Consider the following 22,531-nt stretch of genomic DNA (forward strand, 5'->3'; position numbering starts at 1 on the left):
CAACGTTGGGAAATACAGTGGTTCGACCGACCCGGACGACCACATGAACATCTTCATGGGCGCGGGTATCAACGGCCAGTGGGATGAACCCACTTGGTGTAATTTTTTCCCCCAGACCCTTACGGGCCTGGCCAGGGCATGGTTCGATTCTTTGCCAGTGGGATCACTGGATTCATTCGAGGACTTGCGTACCAAGTTCCTCGCCCATTTTTGCCAGCAACGACGCCACGAACGAGATTCGTTGGACGTCATGAACATCTGGCGAAGGGACGACGAATCGCTCGAAGCATTCGTCGTCCGATATAATAAAGAGTGCCTGGAGATAGGTGACGTGGCAGACCAGATGGCACGAAACCACTTCATCCGGGCCGTCAAAGACAGAGAGATGATCATGACCATCTCTGGCAAGGAGGGCTTGCCCAAAAAATGGGAAGATGTCATGACCGCGGTCAAGACATACGCCCAGACACAGCGGTCACTTGAACCGCATGTGACAAAGGCAAAGCCCCAAGCCGAAACATCCCACCAAGGGTCCAAGCGTAACAATAAACGCAACTGGGACGTTGGAAATCGCGATATTTCCAAACCATACTTCCCGCGAACCAACACGTTCGACCCAAAGAACTACAACCCCGCCCGAGACAGTCGGGCGTCAAAAAAAGAATCTCGGGACCGCAACTGGACCGAGATCACCATGTCGCCAAGTGAGGTCCTCCTTGCGGACCCACAGTTCTTGCGACCGGCCCAACCAATGAAGTCCAAGAAAAATCAGGACCTCACACTCTACTGTGAGTACCACAAGGACTCGGGCCACACCACCAACAACTGCATCAGTCTCCGACTGGAGATTGAACGCGCCTTAAAGGAGGGGAAACTGCAACACCTTTTGCCAGGTGGGCAAAAACCCACCAAGCGCATTACCCCTCACGGCGAAGGTACCTCCTCCGGGAAGAGAACCATGCACGTGGCTTCCACCCACATGATCCACGGAGGCAAGGGCAGGCCGCGAAAAGCGGCAAGAAGGCCGGAATGTGACTGGAAAGACGAGCAAGTCGTCTTTCCAAAAGTCCGAGGCGGACCGCGCGATAGGCGCGCCGTCGTCATTTCAGGCCAACTGGCACACTACTGCACCGAGCGTCTATTCATCGACCCGGGCAGTACATCTGATATAATCTACGAACAATGCTTCAACCAGTTCGACCAGGAGGACAAAGATCGGTTGCAAGCAGTAGATTACCCGTTAACCGGGTTCGCAGGGGAAACTGTCTTTCCCCTAGGCCAGATTACTTTCCCTGTGCGTCTTTCCAGCGGAAACCGCACAAGGACAGAAGAGGTAAACTTCATGGTTTTACCTCACACCTCCAGATATGACGTACTCCTCGGGAGAGAATCCCAAGGAGATTTCAATATGATTACGTCGGTCCCCCACTCTGCGGTTGGTTTCCCAACCGAATCGGGGGTCGCGATAATCTACGCCCGCAGGGACGTCATGATGTCGGACGAAGTACGTCCGACCAAGGTCGCAAGGCCCACTCCCAACGACCAACCAGAAAAATGGGTTCTCAACGCGAGATACCCAGAACAAAAGGTCACATTGGGTCACGCCTTATCCCCGACCACCAAAGCGCAACTAAAGCAGCTTCTCTTCAGAAACCAAGACATCTTCGCGTGGACACCCGCAGACATGACCGGGGTCCCACGTGATATTGCGCAACATCACTTGAATACCATGCCAGGTATTAAGCCAGTGATCCAAGGCCAACGCCACCTTGGGTCCGCTAAAAATCAGGCGATGCAAGAGCAGATCGAAGAACTGCTCTCCGCAGGCATCCTGCGGGAAGTCAAATACCAGACGTGGTTATCCAATCCAGTCATGGTAGAAAAACCGTCCGGGGGCTGGCGCATGTGCGTCGATTACAAAGACCCTAACAAAGCCTGCCCCAAGGACTGTTACGCGCTTCCAGAAATCGATGAAAAAGTCGATAATCTCGCACCATTCAGGTGGAAGTGTTTCCTCGATTGCTACAAAGGGTACCATCAAGTAGAAATGGCAATCGAGGATGAAGACAAAACGGCATTCCGGACTCCCACCGGAAATTACTGTTACACAAAGATGCCGTTTGGGTTGCGCAACGCGGGCTCAACCTACCAAAAGTTGATGAACGACACTTTCCGCGGGCAAATAAGCAAAAGTGTCGAGATATACATGGACGACCTGGTCGTCATGAGCATGGAAGAAGATACCATGCTCACAGATATTGAAAGAACATTCCAAACTCTGCGAAGCGTTAACATAAAGCTCAATCTAGGAAAATGCTCGTTTGGAATGGAAGAGGGCAAATTCCTTGGGTTTATCGTCACTAAAGATGGATTCAAGGTAAACCCGGAGAAAGTCCAGGCGATCGAGCGCATGCCATCGCCTTCATCGATGAAGGATATGCAAAGGCTAGCCGGCAGGCTAGCGGCACTTAGCAGATTCTTAGCCAACCACGCAGCTAAGTCTTATCCATTCATCAAGACCCTGCGGAGCTGTTCAAAGAAAGAACAATTCCAGTGGACCGCAGAGGCTGAACAGGCCTTCCGGGAAATGAAGGAGTGTTTGATACAACTCCCAACTCTAACCGCACCACGCAAGGATGAGCCACTCATCTTATACCTATCCGCCACGGATAACGCGGTGGGTGCGGTATTAATAGTGGAGCGAAAGGGGGTTCAAACACCCATCTATTACATCAGCAAGATGCTCAACGACCCAGAGACGAGATACTCAATAATGGAGAAATTGGTGCTAGCATTAGTGCACGCTTCAAGACGGTTGCGACGCTACTTCGTAAACCACGTAATCACAGTGCTAACCAATTACAGGATCGGCCCGATCCTCTCCAAACCCGACATCTCTGGGAGATTAGCGAAATGGGCAATCGAGCTGGGCGCGCACACGATACACTATAAACCGCGCCCCGCGATTAAAGGCCAGATCTTAGCTGATTTCGCCGCCGAAGTACCGGTGAATCGCATCCAAGAATGCGAAGAAGCACAAACTCCTGCACCAACGCCACCCTCCTCAGAGACATGGGCACTCTTCACAGATGGTGCCTCCAACGACGAAGGTGCGGGTGCAGGTCTGCGACTCGTCAGCCCTGACGGCCAAGAGCTTACATATGCAATCCGCCTCGAATTTAAAAGCACAAACAACGAGGCAGAATATGAGGCTCTGTTAGCGGGGCTACGTTTAGCAGTCAAAATCGGCGTGCAACATCTGGAAGCACACGTCGACTCTTTGTTAGTTGCAGGCCAAGTACGCGGCGACTATGCCGCAAAGGGGGATATCATGATCCTCTACCTCGAGCAAGTCCTGCAACTAAAATCCAAATTCGCTTCGTTCAATATTCGCCATATTAATCGAAGCGAAAACAAGTCCGCAGATGCACTATCGAAACTTGCATCTACCAGCTTCCAACACTTGGCAAAGGAGATACGGATCGAAATCCTGCAAAATCCTTCGGTACCCCTGCGCCAAGTTAACGTCATTCAATACGGTTCAACATCATGGATGACACCTATTATCGCATATCTACAATCAGGTGTGACTCCCGAAAGCAAATCAGAAGCACGCAAACTACAATACAAAGCGTGCCATTATCAAATGGGAGACGGTATCTTATACCGCAAATCATACCTCGGGCCACTACTACGATGCGTCAACCCCCAGGATGCCACATACCTCATTCGAGAGATACACGAGGGCATATGTGGCATACATGCTGGACCACGCATGGTAGTGGCCAAAATCATGAATGCCGGGTATTACTGGCCCGGCATGCACCTGGACGCCGTCAAAGAGTTGCGCAAGTGCATCGACTGTCAACGTCATGCTCCAAAAACCTTGCGGCCAAAAAACAACTTAGTCCCCGTCACAACCACATGGCCCTTTCAGAAATGGGCAATTGACGTTGTGGGACCGTTCCCTGACGCTCCAGGTGCGGTTAAATTTATCATAGTAGCGGTTGATTACTTCACAAAATGGGTGGAAGCAAAACCGCTCGCCTCAACCACTGCTATGATAACAAGGAAGTTCATTTGGGAACACATCATCTGCCGTTTCGGTTTACCAATGTGCATTGTCACCGATAACGGCACCAACTTCGCTGCCGACGAATTCCAAAAATGGCTAAAAGAACTACATATTGAGCACATATTCTCATCAGTCGCACACCCGCAAGGGAACGGCCAAGTCGAGAGTATCAATAAAAGCCTAGTCGAAGGGATCAAGGCACGGTTGGGAACGGCCAGGCGTGGCTGGGTCGATGAACTCCCAAGTATCTTATGGGCTCACCGTACAAGCCCAAAAACAAGTAATGGGGAAACACCCTTCAGCCTAGTCTACGGTTCAGAAGCGGTGATCCCCGCAGAAGTAGGTCTCCCCTCTCCTAGAATGTTGGCTATTGAAAAACTAGACAACAACATGGAACGCAGGATCGATTTGGACCTCTTGGAAGAAAGGCGTGAAAACGCTGCCATCAACGAGGCCAAATATAAATCCAAACTTGAAAAGTACTACAACGCGCGCGTCCGCGTTTGTACTTTCAACCCAGGAGACTACGTCCTACGCGACAATGAGGCATCTAATGCTGAGCGCCCAGGCAAACTTGCCCCCAAGTGGGAAGGACCCTACCTCATCAAAGAGGTCTTAGGGAAAGGCGCGTACAAATTGCAAACACTAGAAGGCGAACCTATCGCACGCACATGGAATGCACAACAGCTTCGACGTTGTTATATGTAAGCCACGTTCTTACATTTCTCTATGTAACCTATCGGGCCGCAGGCCATTTGCAAATAAATAAATAAGCAATTATATACATTATTGTTTGATATTACTATTACAAATGCGTGTTCCACTTTGCGGTATCCCAAAAACAGATTGGCAAAATCTTCATTCGCGATACCCATACAAAGTGGTAACCACACACAAATATTGTAATAGGCCAGCAAAAGGCAAAAAGACTTGCATAGTTATCCGGCCGGATTAACAAGTTTTTGTTAACACTTAACACAATTCCTGAGCCCAAAAAGGCAAACAACGGAATTGACGCGGACTCATACGACAAAGGTATGGAGTACACTCGACCCCATTCACAAATGGGTAGAGTTCCGGATATATAAGTTTTTACAAAGCTTACACAATTCTAAAAACCCTAACGCGGTAAATACCAGAATTGACGCGTACTCATACAACAAAAGTATGGAGTATACTTGACCCCGTTCATAAATGGGTAGAGTTACGCATACATACGTTCAGACATGCAAGAATTAAACACACTTGTACAAACTGAGCAATAAACTTTATATTCAAAAAATTTTTTAAGCACCCACGGGATGCTTAATAGATTTACATAAAGTTCCTATCCTATACAAGAGGAAAACAAAAAGGAGGCACGCTTGCCAACCTAAATCCTATTTTGTGCCGCTGGTTCCCGCATCTCCTCCGGCACCACCAGCGGGTTCTTCCTCTTCCGCATCGGCATAGAGCATTCGTAGCCGATCTACATAGTCCGCAGCCTCCAAACAATCGTCCAGCTCCCCTACACAGGAGAGAGGCGTATCATAAAAGGAGGCTACGACCGCTTTCAGGCGACCTTCGGTATCCACATCACGGAACCCGGATTGCTTATCAGTATAACCGCCTGCGGATAATACATTGATATGCCCAATGCAGCGGTTATAACCAGCTTTAAAGCCAGCATCGCGCGCACGTTCCTTAACCAGGTCCAAACCAGATGCGGTCTCAGGGGCATTCATGATAGCCTCAACAATCTGCAATAAAAGGATCATAAGTCTTGGATACTAATCCAAGCAAATGTAGAGGCAACGGATACTTACACGCGCGATGCCGTGAGTCCGCAACCACTCACGGTCAGCCTCCAGCTGGTTAAAAGAGGACACCAAGGCATCCTTGGCCTCAGCAGCGGCGTCAGCCCGCTTCTCCGCAACAGACACGCGGGCAGTAAGGTCTGTAACCGCGGCCTCCCGGGCCTGAACCTCAGCCTGTCAAAAAATAGTAAATAGTTTACACGATAAACATTTACGAAACACGGAAGAAAGTAACACAGTTAAAGAAACATACCTGCAGGCTGGCAACAACTTTGTCCAAACGAATGCGCTCCGCATTCGCCTCTTCAAGAGCCTTAGAAGCACGGCTCTCCCTCTCTTCAGCCTCCTCAAGGGCTTTCGCGGCACGAGCCCCGGCTTCTTTGGCCTCTTCAAGCGCCTTCAGAGCGTCGGCCTTCGCCTGCAGCGCTTTAACAGAAATGGCCTCAGCCGCAGCTTTCTCCTGGCTCAAGGTAGCGTTCGCTGCCTTGGCATTTGTCAACTCCTGCCGAGCATGAAACAGAATGTCATTCTGCTTGGCCCAAGATGCATTCCACTTCTTGCGCTCATTGGACGTTTTTTCATTCCAACTCTTGCGCTCATCAGCAAGAAGTTTAGCAAGGGTACGCACCTGTTTCAGCTGGGCAGCGGCAGCCCATTCAGAAGTCTGTTTCTGCTTCTCAAAAGCAGCCTTGTCCTTCTCGAGCTGCTCCACACCCGCACGAGCAGCCTGGACCAACTTTTCCGCTTCCGCCCGCATACGAGCAGCCTCCTCCTCGCGGCGACCCAACACCTTGTAGTCTTCCAAGATGGCATTCGCCACAATAGAAGACCCTACTAACATTGTTGAGAGCTGGTTTATGCGCAGCTCACGGGGCGCAGCGCGGGCTCGCTCAACCTCAAAAGGGGTGCCTAGACCACCCAGAATCTCCTTGCATGCCGAAGGGTCATTGGAAATATCATCCCCCTGCATAACAGTCCAGGGGGGTCGGTGATACACAGTACTGCGACCCTGGGTGTAGGTGCGGTAGTAGTACTCCAACTCAGACTCCCCAGGCTGAATTGGAGGCCCATCATACCCCGCACCACCGGCAGACGAGCCGGTACCCTTATCAACAGGAGACTTCTGCGGCTCAGCATCATGCTGCCGCGTTTCAGCGCCAGTTTTTTGCGGTTCGGCATCAGACTGTTGCTTCCCAGTATCAGCGAACCGCACACTCAAATTGTCTCCCTCATTGGGAGAAATCAGATTGTTAGACGAGTCAACAGTGTCAAATATCTGGGTCGCAGCATTCTCTGCGGTACCCTCTGTCCGCACCGTCGACTCCGACACCACCTTGGCAGGGGGTGTCGATGGCACTTCAGTCGCACCCGCATCCGTGGCACGCGGGGGTGACTCCGGAGCATCAAAGATAGAAAAATCTTCATCTTGAGGCTCTGCAAAAAACAACGTCAAATAGCTATCAAAACAAGTTACACATAACAGTTAAGACAAGCTAGCCTACACTTACCAATGATAACCGCAGGTTTTTTCTGCGTCGGAGCAGACCTTTTGGTTACCAGTCTCCGACGTTTGGTTTCAACACCACCAGCAGCTTTCTGCTCTGGCCTTCTCTTCTCACCAATCACAGGGGGACCCGCAGCTGTCCCTCCCGCGGCCGTCTCTTCTGCCTGCTTCTTCGCAGCACCAGAACGCGACCCCGAGGCTGTACCCAAACCCTCAAGAGTATCAGATACTATCACATAATCCTTGTGTCGACGAAAAGAGGAGTGAGAGATACATGCCGCCTGCGGCACCAGATGAGGCACAGTAGTGACCTCCTTTATCTTCTTTTGGCGAAAGCGCACGCCCTTCACAGTTTGCCTCTTTGGCACACCTTTCGCTTCGGGGTCCCCTAAGGCCCCAAGATCACCTGCATGGAATCAATCCAAAGGGTGAGTCAATAAACCAACATTATCATCACAAGTCAAAACGCTTCCAAATTATACCTTTGCCTGGCGGCGACTCAACTGCCAGTGCGGCCTCAGTAGGCACCCAGAAGTTACTACGGATGATAGCATTATGATCCTCCTCACTGTCCGCACAAAATACGGTCTCAACCGTACCAAGGAAATCCGGGGCAAACATCCTCCATGCGGGAGCATCCTCTGATAGCAAACATAAAGTCAGTACCGCAAAAAAAAGAATAGGGAACTTAAACACATGAAGAGTACGTACCACCGCTTTTCTCCCGCACCACGGGTCTCGAGTTCTTGTTCCTCCTCGTCAACATCATACGCAACAACCACAGTTGCGTGTTGGTCAGCTTCACAGACTCAATAGTCTGAAGCTGCGGAAACCACTCCACCGTCTTAACACTGGGGACCGCAATGGTCTCTGCGATGATCGTCTCAGTCACATTCCGGAACGTCATCCTCGCAACAATGGCAGCAGCCTTGATGTAAAAGAACTTCTTCTTCCACATCGTCATCCCCTTGGGGGGAGTCATCAGCTTGGGAGTATAATCCCGCTGACGGAACGAAAAGAACCCCAAGGACACCGTCATTTGATAAAACCGTCGGAAATCTCCAACGGTGGGCTCTATGCCAAGAGCACGGAAGGTGAACTCGAAATTTCGAATCCGAATCATACCAAACGGACTCATTTGAGAGATATGGACCTTGTACCACTCCAAAACCTCGACAACAAAAACGGTCAGAGGTAACCGGAGATTGCAGTCACCAAAAAAGTCCGACCACATGGTCACGTAACCGGCCGGAGCGTCGGCACCGGTGTCACCTTCAGATGGGTACATTGCCCCATACTCAGGGGGCATTTGGACATCAAGCATAAGACGATCAAAGCTTTTTCTGGTCCACTTTAACGCCGGTAATCCACCACCGGCAGCCACCTCTTCTTCTTCTTCAGCCACTACCGGCTGTTTAGGGTTTTCACCCTCCACATTGTGTGGACTAGATGGTTCAGCCATCAAGAATATCAAAGAAACAAAAGATGGTGAACAGAAAAACTAAAAACCTCACCGGAACTTCAAGAAATATCGTCGGAGAAGACAAAGAAAAGATTCTCTCACCGGCAAATTTTTGAAATTTCGAACAAGTGAGGGGAAACCACGAACGGTTTCCCCTTATATACCCATCGCAATTAATGCGGAGGGAGAAAACAAATGATCACGTTCAAAAAGGGCGAATCGTATGACACCACGTGTCGAGCGCCGTTTCCGCTGACGGTTATCACGCGCGCGTGGCCGCCCACGCGCCTGACACAAGAGACGTTTACACTCTTCGCTACAGTGCATTTAATGCCTCGGGCAGTGCAAACGTCCTTTCATTTCAGCACATGCCAGGAAGATCTCACCAACTTCCACCAACTCACACGTGAGATCAGCCACGTATGCAACAAAAAGCGACTACATTATCCAATTATAAGCGGCATGCGGTTTCTCTGGTATACCGCACCATAACCCATACCGCATGTCGTTTTTTAACATACCCCTGAAAATAGATAAAAATATATATCTCTACACTAGAAGGGGGTATAATACCTATCCGCACTACCCACGAGCACACGTGGAATATGCGGACATGACACACACGAGCCCGTTCAGGTGTGTCAGATGCTCAGAACCAGCGTTGTCCGTTGGACTGAACCGCATCTCAGACACAGGGGAACCGCATTGCCTTCATTCTCTTCAAGCTTCAAATCCCTCCTGTCTGGTTCACAACCGCAGAGGGTACATGAACACCTTCTTTAACAAAAGGAAGGAAGGGAATGCACGCGAACGCACATCAGCAACCCTGTCTCCTGAACCTTCAAGAGCTACATCCGAGCCACACCCGCTTCGAGCAAATGTGGTAATGCAAAACCACAGACACTCACGAGGAGCTACGGACATAACCATAGCTTCCGCAGAGTGGTTGCTACGGAAGAGCCAAGCTCACTCCACATCACCGAGCAATGCTACTGCAAGGCAAACTCGGTATTGGAGCGGGAAGGTAAGTGGTTCCAAAACGAACGCAGATAAGCGCTCTAACCGAACCCTCGTCGAACAACAAGCGTCCGAACAGCGGTAACAAGTCAGCTTATGACTTTGTTTGCCCGACTATGGGCCGCATAGAATAAACAATGGTGGGCATACCCTTGCCTATGACCATGTTTATTTACCCATAGTACGAATATACATTGTTCGACCAAACATGGCCAACAATGACGCAACGAGGTAACCGCAAAGAACGTGCGGTTACTAGAGAGCTATGACGACAAACACGAAAACCCAACAAAAAAGGGATCGTCGTCTCATAACTAGATGCTGAACATAGAGCTTGAGCAAAGCACTTGCAAGCATCAACAACTTTTGATCCCAGTCTCAAAGATTGGTCCAAAAGTTTCTTTTCTTCTTCATGCACCAATTCAACAATTGGTATGAAGAAAAGACCACCTTTAAAGGATGGGAAACCTCCACATACCTTCAAACCACCATCTCAGAGGTTGGTTCGAAGTTTGTGCAGCATTACTAACAAGGTCTCCAAGAGACCTTCGGCACAACAACAGGTGGCAAGCCACCTGGTGACATAAATCGGCTGAGAATCTCGCATCAGACGAAGATTCCTTCACCGATACGGAAGAGGCGTCAGATGACCCTTCCAGACCTCCAGCTTGATTTACATACAGAAAAGACCACACATGGTCTAGGATCTTCTCCTGACTCCAAACTACCTTCCAAACACCATAGTCCAGTACTCCTCCCACATACAACTTGTATGTGGCAGCAACACTAGACTGGGGGGACTTGAAGGGGTATGGTCCCAGATCTCGCGTCAGCATCGACCGCGAGTGACCATTACCCTTATCAAAACCCCCACTAGCTAACAACCTACTTGTGCCCATGCGGGAACGCGTCGGCACAAGGGTTGAATCCAATCTATCTAGTAACGAAGGAGGACTTACATGGAACATGAGAACGGTAGAATGATGCGACATAGCATCACATCTGGTGTATGAAAACGGAAGTATTCACAGCGATGCGGCATCGCACCGCATCCAGTGAACACTTCTATCAATACAGGAAAGCCTTACCTTAGGCATAGAAGAAGATGAACGTAGCGGTGCGGCTGACACCGCACCATACGGGCATTTTCGTCACGACAAGGGATGCAGGCAAGACGACGATGCGGCTAGCACCGCATCTCGCGTATTCCTTGATCACAAGTAGGAGACGCGGTAACTTCAGATGTTACTGCACGTAGCGATGCGGCTTGCACCGCATCCTATGCACTCAAGCAAGTGGTACTGACACCACAGTGCAAGTGGCACCAATGGCAGTTACCTGTCAGAGCTACGTAAGCAATGGACTGACGTGGCGTAACCTCCATAACCGACAAGCCTGACACACCTGAAAAGGTGCAGCACGTCGTCAGTCCATCCATCATCATCCTCCTTCACTCCTCGGCTATAAATACCAACCCCAAACCAGGTTTGAGGTATCTCTTCACAACTCTCTCACTACTACTACTATCTTACTTTGCTTCCCAAGCAAACTACTGATTCTCACGCCGGAGAGTGGTAACAAGGAGCACCCCCCACCCCATCCTCCTTGTTACGAGTCACGGCTTGTTTCCTTGTGCAGGAGATCAACCACCGGTGATCCAGCCAGCGATCCTCGAGAGGAAGGGATTAACCCTTCTTGACGAGACCAGTGTGTTAACCCTGCCCGGTTAACCATTGTTTCATCAAACTTATTGGCCGATAACACTCCCTAACTAACTAAACCTTAACCCAGTTAGTTGATGTGAGCTGACATATCATCAAAAATGCCATGTCAACTGTCACATCATCAAAAAATGTCACGTCAGCAGCCACATCATAAAAATGTCATGTCAGCGGCCACATCATAAAAATGTCACGTCAGCTGCCACGTCAGCAAAAAGGGCCACATCAGATGTCACGTCAGCAAAAACTAACTGGGTTAAGGTTCAGTTAGTTAGGGAGTGTTATCGGCCAATAAGTTCAAGTTGGGAGTGTTGGTATACAAATCGACAGTTGGGAGTGTTGGTGTACAAATCGACAGTTGGGAGTGTGATCGACCAATTGGTGAAAATTGTGGTTATTTAAATCCAATATCCCTATTTATATGTATGTAATGTCTCATATTTTAACTTGTAATATTTGTTATATAAAAAATGTTATCACTAATTATTACAATAGTAACAGAATGTACTTAAAAATTTCAACGAGTATTTCTTTTAACAAACTAACGGATAAGCTCGATACCCGATAGGTAATTAACTGACAAATACTGGATGAGTATTGTGTCGGAGTAACACATTATTTTTTTAATCCAATACATGAGACTAGGATTACCAATACTCGGCTTGAACTCATATTACCTTCCCCAAGCAAGCAAGAATGATTAAATTTACACTTTAACTACACTTACCTTTTAAACCCTATACTTTTGCATTTGGTCACTCATGACTCTCATCTTTTTTTAACTTTTAAAATATAACGTTTTATATAATTTCAAACCTTTTAAACCCTATACTTTTGCATTTGGTCACTCATGACTCTCATCTTTTTTTAACTTTTAAAATATAACGTTTTATATAATTTCAAATATGCGTTGTGACGTACGCATTTTTTATCTGCGTTTCAATGTATTTTTTTAATATAATGTTTTATATAGTTTTAACTTCGTCATTGGTACATACTTATTTTTAAAAGTGTTTCTACATTAATTTTTCCCTAGGATGAATACTAGTATACAAGTCATCAGCCAATGAGGTGGTGGTGGAGTGGTATGGGAGAGATTTGGTGTTCTAAGGGACCCAAGTTTGATTACTACTCTCCCCATTATTTTATGCGGCACCTGGTGACAGGGGCAGACCCATACAGAGCAGGCCACGGTCCCTGGACCCCAATGTTTTTTAAAAATTAGTAGATCCGATATATTAAATTTTATAAGGACCCCATAAATACAATTAAGTGTACAACATAGGAAGAAAAGCAAAGCTAGTGTAGTGGTAAATCCTCCTCTTTACCAACAAGAGGTCATGAGTTCAATACTTGTATAGTCAATTTTTTCTATTTTTTTAAAATCTAATTTAAATCTCGTTCTGACCCGACCCGAAGGAGGACCGACCCGGAAATTTTAACGTTTTGTTATAAAAATTTTGAACACCGAAAAAAAAATGGACCCCATTAGAAAAAAATCCTGGGTCCGCCACTACTTGGTGATGATGGGAGACTAGGCGATGATCGCTAGTTCGATCCTTGAACTAAGCGGGTTTCACATCACCGCACTGTCGTGCCTTCGGACGAGTGTTCACGGGTTTCGGCCCTAGATGAGGTTTTTCTCGGGTTGGAGACTTGTGTATCCCGATGTGATGAATTTCGCTAATACAAGAGATACAATGTAGTATATATATAAGAAGAAAACTTGGAGAAGAAGTCAGTCTATTTTAATAGTTGATAACCATAATATTATAATATATTTATAACACTCCCCCTTGGTTATCAACTTAATACGCTTTGAGATGCTGCCTCGTAAAAACCTTGCTAGGAAAACCCAGTGGGACAAAACCTGAGTTAAGGGAAAAAGAGTGCAACGCGTATTTTCTTCTCATGATACTTCTGGATCATATATGTTGCCTCATTAAAAACCTTACTAAGAAAAGTCAAATGTGATCAAACTTAGTGAGGGAAAAAGAGTGCAACTTGAATAAGTCTCCCCCTCATTTTAACATGTATCCTTTAAGTGACGTGTGTCCATCCTCCTTGAAAGTCGATCAAAGCTTTTGTAGCCAATTATTCATCGCTCCATCCTTTAATGTGCAATCATTTATGTTGAGCAATGTTGTACAATCTTCTAACGAGACTTTAGGTGTCTCCAAAAATATCATATGTCCATGACTGTGTTTTGTTATATTCCTGCATCATAAGACTAACCAAGCTTGTTTTGATGGGTTAGTAAAATATAATCAAATATCGTTTATACCTGAAATATTTCTTTGAACTCATTTCAATATCTCTTCGTTTAACAAAGACTATATCATGACAATTAGCCCAAGTGAAAGATATTATAACCATACATAGCTAGCAAAACATATTAATGCACATATGCATTTCACGACGGTACTTCTAGAATGAGAATATCTACTTTGGTAGGAGATGATAATAAGCATTTCTTATAACAAGTGACTTAAGAACCTTTAACATCATTTAAGGTTCAACTATGCCCATATTAAAATATCCCAACATCATCTTCTAGATGTACTTGAGGGATTGATAAAATATAATTACATATATACTCGAACTGCAGTTCGAGTAATAATTAGACTGTGCCAATGTCATTCAAAAATTCTCCATCTTAAAGCTCGACAGTTTCTCTCGATGATGCCTACACATCATCACTGTAAACTGCGATTATAGTGAGCTTTTAAAAGCAGAATATGGATAAAACATGGCTAATTTAATCAAACTTATATACCTCTATATGCGAATATCTCGAGTTGTACAAAACTCGACCCGACGGTTTTAGTCCATACATATTTTGTCAACTTTATATAGTATGTCCTTAAGGTTTTTATATCAATGCGTCTAGCATTATCAATCCATGAGGGAATTCTTCCCATCTTATCCAAATATGCATGTGCATTCACTCTTCATGAGTTGTGTTACATAAACTTACCCGTATAACACATATAGATTTGTATCATATGCACAAATGTCATAAACACTTGCTTTTATCTCCAAAATCAATATTGTACCATGCGTGTACACTATTTATTGAGATATCACAATCATCGAGTACACGTTTTCTATGTATGTTTCTTGGTGCACAAGTATTACATCGTTAAGATGTTTCAATTAACTTTTTAAGACACTCAATTGCTTTAGAAACTCATCAGGAGTTCCAATTATATCCAACATGTAAAAAATCATAACATATTCAAATCCGAATATGTATACAATGATCACATTGTTCTCGAAAACTTACTTTACATGACTTATATAATTTAATCCTTCAGGACTTTCATGTAAACTTTCAGTATCAAGTGATACATAACATTCATAAGACACATATCAATTCTCTCTTTATATTACCAGACTAATAAGATATTGGAAAGTCATTGTATCCACCACTACAGAATGTGTCTCCTCATTAATCAATTATTTGCAAAAATCTTGTGCCACCATTTTTTCTTAAAATAACTTAATGTTATTTTCAATTCATAACTTGCATAAAAGACCCATTTGTATCCAACACATCTTACAACTTTAGTTGCATGGACTAGTGATCCAAAAACTTTCCATTTCAACAGAGAATTCAACTCTGCCTTATTTGCATCTTTTCATTTATGGCCAATCATTTCTATGTTTACATTCATAGGAAGATCTCAATCTTGATCCTCATCGTTTAATCATTTTAAGCGCTACATTATATACAAAAGTATAACGACGTCGATTTTTATTTCGATTCCGTACATATCTTAGACATGATACAACTTATCGAGATCTCTTTATTTCCAGGTACCTGAGGTTCTTCTTGAACCATCATGTCTACTGTCTCTTCAGGAGACCTTTTTAATATCACCTCGACTTGACCATCTTAATTAGTTGCTCCAACTTTCGAGGAATTATATTACTGGAATCGACTAGTTTACCACGCTTCAGGCGTGCAATAGACTCATTAGAAAATATGTGGTTGTCCTTCTGGGACACAAACATAAATGGAGCATAAGCGGTTGATTATGTGACTTACTTAGTCACTCTATTTAGGTCAGTGAACTCGTCTGGTAATTTATTCTTTAAAATTGGTAAATGAATTATACTTTGAACTTTTAGTTCATAGTTTATAGTCTGAGGATCAAGATGACATGATAATTCATTTCACTTTTTACTTTCCAACTGCTTGTTATCTCCCCCTAATGTTGGGCACATTCATTCACTAAAGTGAAAAACCAATGAGCCATAAACAAATTTCTCACTAATGGCTTCAAGTATTCAATCATAGACGATTATTTATACCCAACATATTCTCAAACTTTTTAGAAGTCCCATCTTTGTGTGGTGTGGTGGATGAGTTTCAATATATGTCGCACAACCAAAATCTTTGATGAGACATATTTGGTTACTGACCAAAAACCAAATATATGGGGAGAACTATAATTTATTGGCTTGATGTGAATTAATGGTACTATATATAAAATTACATGTACCTAACTGAACTTTTGCTCATCTCATGATCATTGGCTTTGTAATCAATAGTAGACGTTTAGTGATCATCTCAACAAAGCAATTCTTGTATAAACATAAGCTATATGTAGTTCAATATTTTCTTCCAATAATGATTAATAACTTGGGAATTGAATTCATCGTTATTACCAAAATAAATATACCAATCTGGATTAATACGCTTGCTAGCACATTAGCTAAGCCACAATCACAAAACTTCAGGTTGTGGATTTCATAACCATTTAGACGATGCATCGATTTAAAACAGTAAATGGTATCACGTTGGGATATGCATATCCTTTAATCACTTCCAGGATATTTAGGGATTCTCACCCTACTTTGGTTGGTAAATAATGAATTTCCCTTGAGAGAAAATATTGCATGCTAATTACCAACTTGAAGAATCTTCTAGTTCTTCAATACAATTCACATCATTGTTGACTCGGTGTGGTCTAACCGGTCATGCCAATCAAATATCATGACCTATAAACTTCTAGTTTATGATCGTAATGTATTACTTACACTTATGCACAAGACATAAGACATATATCCATCCTTTCGACATATTATTCTCATATAATCACTATCTTTATTTGCCACTTATGGTGGTCAGTCTCATTATTAACATAATCATCGTTGCAATTCTGATGGGCGGTCTCACTTTAATATAATATGACCATCATTACAATTTTCTCAATTATGTCAACAATCACAATGGTCAATACATATCCCTTTCATGGATCATAGTAAAACCAAACAAGCTTCCCAATTATCTCCATGATTACTATCTTTACACTGATCAATATGTAATCAGATTCACTTCAGGGAATGAGATAAAATATGAAAATTTTCATGGAATTTCATTCTTTACTCAGTCACACGGTATGAAATCGTTTCAAATTATTCATATTTTCTTAGAGATATTGTTACTCCAGGAACATATCTCAAGTGTGACATATAAAAATCTTTTATCTCTTTTTTTTCATTATAAAGAATCTTGAATGTAAAGTGAGATATATATTTACATGACGGGCTTTGTAAGATCTATCGATCTAAATCTTATGACCTTCTATAAAATGATAATGAGATTCCGTGAATATGACACTGTGAGTGTTACATTTAAATATATTGATTCTATATCATGAAAGTAATAACAAAACATAACTTTATGTTTTTAATGATTCATGGAGTATTACATATAATGAATATATTAGCATATAAATACATCATATATTATAAAGTTAAATTATATAATACATGACACTTATAATATGTCACTACATAAATCAAGATGTATTAAAATTTTATGAAATATGTCTTTTTCATTCATGTATCAATCTACTATGGCATAACCATTCACAAATATAGTTTATGAGGTATTTTATATCATTTTCGTTAACAATTTCAATGTGATAAGCGTTTGTTAAGTAAGAAGCAACTTGCTATATATACATAGTAAGTATCGTAAATAATAAACAATAATAAACCTTGTGATACTAGAATTATATCCATAGATAGTGTCATTAACCATGTATAACATATATATCTTTATTATAATTGGCGTTGAAAAATCAATATTACTAGATTTAAGCAATGTTTTGAAAATAATTAGTTTAGGAATTCATATTCATATATATTCATATATAATAAAAATCAAACTAAATGAACAGTTTCATATATAATAAAAATCAAACTAAATGAACAGTGAGTTTATGGTATATTAGAATATGGGGTATGGAGCGGGGTTGTGGCGTGGGTTGGGTACAAACGCCCAAGTCATCACCCCGGGTAGGCTTGGGTTTCGGCGTGGCCCCTTGGGGCGGGGGTTTCAGCCCGGGCGTTGGACGGGGCTATCAAGATGACATGGCGGGATCTCATCAGCCAAGACAAGCAGCTGTTGGCCGACAGCTATGTGTTTAAAAAAAATTATTCACTATAAATACTCACACTTCTATTCATTTTTTTACAATATGGGGTATGGGGCGGGGGTTGTGGCGTGGGTTGGGTACAAACGCCCAAGTCACCACCCTGGGTGGGCTTAGGTTTCGGCGTGGACCCTTGGGCGGGTGTTTCAGCCCGAGGACGGGGGTTGTGGCGTGGGTTGGGTACAAACGCCCAAGTCACCATCCCGGGTGGGCTTGGGTTTCGGCGTGGCCCCTTGGGCGGGGGTTTCAGCCCGGGCGTTGGCCGATGCTATCAAGATGACATGGCGGGATCTCAATGGCCAAGACAACTAGCCGTTTGGGCTAGCCATTGGCCAACGGCTATGTGTTTAAAAAAATATTCACTATAAATAATCACACTTCTATTCATTTTTTTACCACAACTACTCCACCTCTTTTATAATCATCTCTATCTTATTTAAAAAAAAAAAATCTCATCCAACCACAATACGAAAAATGAATCCTCATAATCGTGGTTTTGACCCGAACAATCCGTGGGCATTCCAAGAAACACCTAGCCCAACATCCAATCGTCCAATTGCTCCCTTTTTAATACACTCCACGATGCCGGATATGGCTGGTTACGCATCGTTTATCTCGAATCATTTGAAGAATGATGTCGGTCGAAAACACCAATGCCTTTCGCGCAACGCGCGTCATTGAAAAACACTAGTTTACTAAAAAGTGAATAACATAAACAGTAACGTTGACTAAGTCAACCTAACTCACAACTAGATATGTGTTTTTTTTTTTTTGAAAGGTAACAATATATGGTTCTGTTATATATTTATCTATATATAATAACCGACAATAAATACACCTTCACAAAACAATACATGAAGCTTAATATATTAAATGTGTTTGATTGATATTATTTGGAAAACCGATATTTTAATAATGAAATAAATACGGAGTGTTTGTTCAACGACCGCCATTAAAGCGGTGGTCGTTTATTATTTCCGGCGACGCATTATACGCAAGCGAAAACCCCACCAGGCATCATCGGCGTTGCTCAGTTTTCCGGTCAACAAACTCAGTCGCCGGAACAAGATAAAACATAATATATATATATATATGTAATCTAACACTCATAAATTCTAAAATATGGTTCGGTTGGTTACCTGATTGTTGTAATTCAACGGTCGATTGAAAATAACAGATCTGTTCGCTTGTCAAACGAAGGTGAGGCTGCAACATGTTTTTGTTCTTGAATCGTAAAATCGAAAGAAATTTGTTGTTGTCGCAATCGTTCAGCGTATACAAACCATCAACTTAGTGAACTTGTCTGGTCCATGAAAAACCCGAAGGCCATCTCCGGACGATCATAAAAACAACTCATCTCCACACATGCGGCTTGTCAACCGGAGTTTGAAAAACTAGCTTACGGATCGTGATTGAAACTCGATATCACATGAACACATAATTATTTGTAATTTTTCATTGTTTAGCATATTGTTTTATATAACACATCCGAACTATATTCTAATGATCAAGTCATATCCTACGATAGTTGCTTATTTCTTTTGCAATTATTTAGTGTAAGGAATTACAAACTATAAATAAGCAACATATATATGTATATGGAAGTTGTACCATAGGTTTTGGGAGTTTTTCAAAAAAAAATTGGATTTTTCCTTTTTCTAACCCTAAAGTTTAAAGTTTTGACAATTTAAGTTTAAGGTTTCATTCTTTTAATTTGAAACCTTTTGATTAGTTTGGTTTTTCAATTATAATTCAAAAGTTTCTATCTTTTACAATTTAACCACTTTGATTTTTTATTTTTACTTTTAACTCAAAATTTTACATCATTTGCAATTTAACCCCAACATTTTTTAACATTCAACTTTGGTCCCTTATACTTTTCATCTTTCGCAAGTTTTCCGTTTAACGTTTCGTTCTAAGTTAACACGCCGCAACGTGCGTGTGCGGTTTCAACGGTTTTTCATCTATTTTTTCCCGTTTAACAGACCTTTCGCAGAGCATCTATTTCCCCAGTTTGATAAGTTTGTCGCAACGCACGGGTCAAAGATCAACTTAGTTATTCTTTTTATATTTTACACACAGGTTCACGGTCATGTAAGAGACATTTGACTTTTATCTAATTTGATATATAACTAATGAATTCCCGCCGCATTGCGGCGGGTGGTAATTCTAGTTTAAATCAATTTGCAATACATAAAAATCGGTTACTGATAATCTATATATATTCTAAAGTTTAGTTATATGTTCTATTTTAAAACCAAAATTTATGGTTGTTTTAAATGAGGTCATTTACATATATCTCCCTCCTAAGATCATTTATTACATATATACCCAACCCATAAAATCAATTACATATTTCCCCCTTTTAAACCATACATATTACATATTTACCCATTTTATTAAAATCACTCCTATTGAATTACTATTTTACCCTTAATGAACTTATTAAATGATTATTACATTTTTCCCCTTTCTAATACCATTACTTACATATTTTATGATTTAATGTGTAATATAATTGTTTACAAATAAGATATTAACCTAATGATATGAATTCATTTTTTTATAAGCCCTGCCTATTTTTTTATAAGCTTCTGCCTCTGTTATGTGAAAATTGAAAGTTTTGCTTATATATAATACGTCATAGCTCTTAAGCATTATTTTTTTTAAGAAAACAGTCATGCGACCATGGTTTAAAAATTTACTTTTGCTGTAAAACAGTTTTTTCAATATTATTTTGAATGTTTAAAACATGACAATTAGATTTCTGAAATAGCATTACACAAAAAAAATGGAAATTTAGCTCCTGCTTCAAAACAATTAAAATGTTGATGATCGAACTAAGATTTAGGCTAAAGAAAAATTGATTACGACTTGAAAAAAACAAAGGTATATTGTATAACAATATGTTTTTTATATAAGATATTTTAGATAATCAATATTTTAACGTAAATTGTTAGTGTAGTTAACTAAAATTTAAATGTATAATGGGTCGGTTGTAAAAAATATGTAAACTAAAACTTAACCAGTAACTAGATATGTAAAAAGGTCACTTGTTTTATAAAATGGGTATGACCGTTTTTTTTTCAAAGAAACATTTTAAAGATTTATCACAACATATAGAGTATTGACTAGATTGATTTTGAAGTTAAGAGATAAGAAATTAAGAAAAAGGGTAAAAGGGTAATTTCATAAAGAAAGGGGGAAATATGTAATTGATTTTAAAGATTGGACAAATATGTAATAAGGGCTTTTAATAAGGGGATATATGTAAAAATTCCTTTTAAATGCACCAGCCTATAAGAATCCTATTAATTTCATTTAATTTACTTAATAATCACAGGTTACATTACTTTAATCATTTGGGACAAAAATAATTCCAGTTTAATAATCACAAGTTACATTACTTTAATCATTTGTGTCAAAAATAATTCCACAAAAATAATTCCACAAACCCTAGATCATCTGATAATAACAATAAGAAGAAAGCTCCGGCCGCACACAAATCTCCAGTATTCGACTGCGATTGCTTCGATTATTACACGAACTACTGGTTCCGGTGGGACACGTCTGTTAACCGAGAGCTAATTCATCAAATAATTGAAGCTATTGAAGAAAACTTTACCAATAGTGAACAGGTTAACTGTCGCGGCCGTAAACCTAACCAGAAGAAAGAGAAGGCGAGTCATCGGAGGTTCGCCGGAAAAGCTTTAAATCCTCCGCCAGAGGTTTCGGTTTCGCCTCCGTACGACATCTCATTAGTTGAAGAATGTGCAAAGGAAGAACATGAGGTAGTGGAGGAGTCGCCGGAGACGGATGCAACGGCGAGAAGAGGACTTCCGGAAGTGAAAGGGTTGTTTAACTGGCGTTTGTGGGGACTTTGGAGTCCGTGATACTCATCCTTCGCCTCTCAATATATGCTCTCCAATCCATAATTAACTTCTCTCTAATTGAAGATCTTCATCGATTAGGCACACAACTCTCAGACATATATCTTCGATTGATCTCCTGCACAGGCTCGCCATCAGGCTCTCCATCAGTCGGCAACCCAATTGGAATCGTAATTAACTTATCCCCAATTGAAGATCTTCATAGATTTGGCACACAATTCTCAGACATATATCTTCGATTGATCTCCTGCACAGGCTCTCCATCAGGCTCTCCATCAGTCGGCAACTTCAGTTGGAATCAAAATGGGTCATTTACTTGCTCCTTTAATTACACATCATCCTCCGACTCTCCAGCAACCTTTCAGTGCAATATATATTTCTAAGATGAAGATAATGTATGGTAATGAAGATTTGGAGCAGCAAGAGGTAAAAACAGCCCGAATTTTTCCTTTTATAAATTCGATTCGTGAGTGTTAGTGTGTGTGTTTATATTGATTAGGGTTTCATCAAATGCAATGTGAGGGTTTCCAATCGGTGTTTATACAAATAATATTGAACCCAATTTTTATGTATGTGTATGCAGTGTGTAGTATGGGGTCTTGCTTACCTCATTCAAG

At 42.2% G+C, this 22,531-nt stretch overlaps 1 protein-coding gene across 1 annotated transcript; it reads left to right on the forward strand.

The window, feature by feature from the left end:
• The first annotated feature begins 8,522 nt into the window (after nucleotides 1-8,522).
• On the forward strand, nucleotides 8,523-21,917 carry LOC118488196. Its single transcript, XM_035985414.1, has 2 exons — nucleotides 8,523-8,569; nucleotides 21,485-21,917. The coding sequence occupies exons 1-2, from the start codon at nucleotides 8,523-8,525 to the stop codon at nucleotides 21,915-21,917; spliced, it is 480 nt and encodes a 159-aa protein (XP_035841307.1).
• Nucleotides 21,918-22,531: the final 614 nt, after the last annotated feature.

The sequence above is a fragment of the Helianthus annuus genome, chromosome 16, assembly GCF_002127325.2.
Source record: "Helianthus annuus cultivar XRQ/B chromosome 16, HanXRQr2.0-SUNRISE, whole genome shotgun sequence".
NCBI classification, from domain to species: Eukaryota; Viridiplantae; Streptophyta; class Magnoliopsida; order Asterales; family Asteraceae; genus Helianthus; species Helianthus annuus.

Bases quoted from the DNA above. Each gene is read 5' to 3' on its own strand.
- LOC118488196 (XM_035985414.1), top strand. From the start codon at position 8,523: ATGGACCTTGTACCACTCCAAAACCTCGACAACAAAAACGGTCAGAG. The intron at 8,570-21,484 runs GTAACCGGAGAT...CACAAACCCTAG, and splicing joins GACAACAAAAACGGTCAGAG to ATCATCTGATAATAACAATA.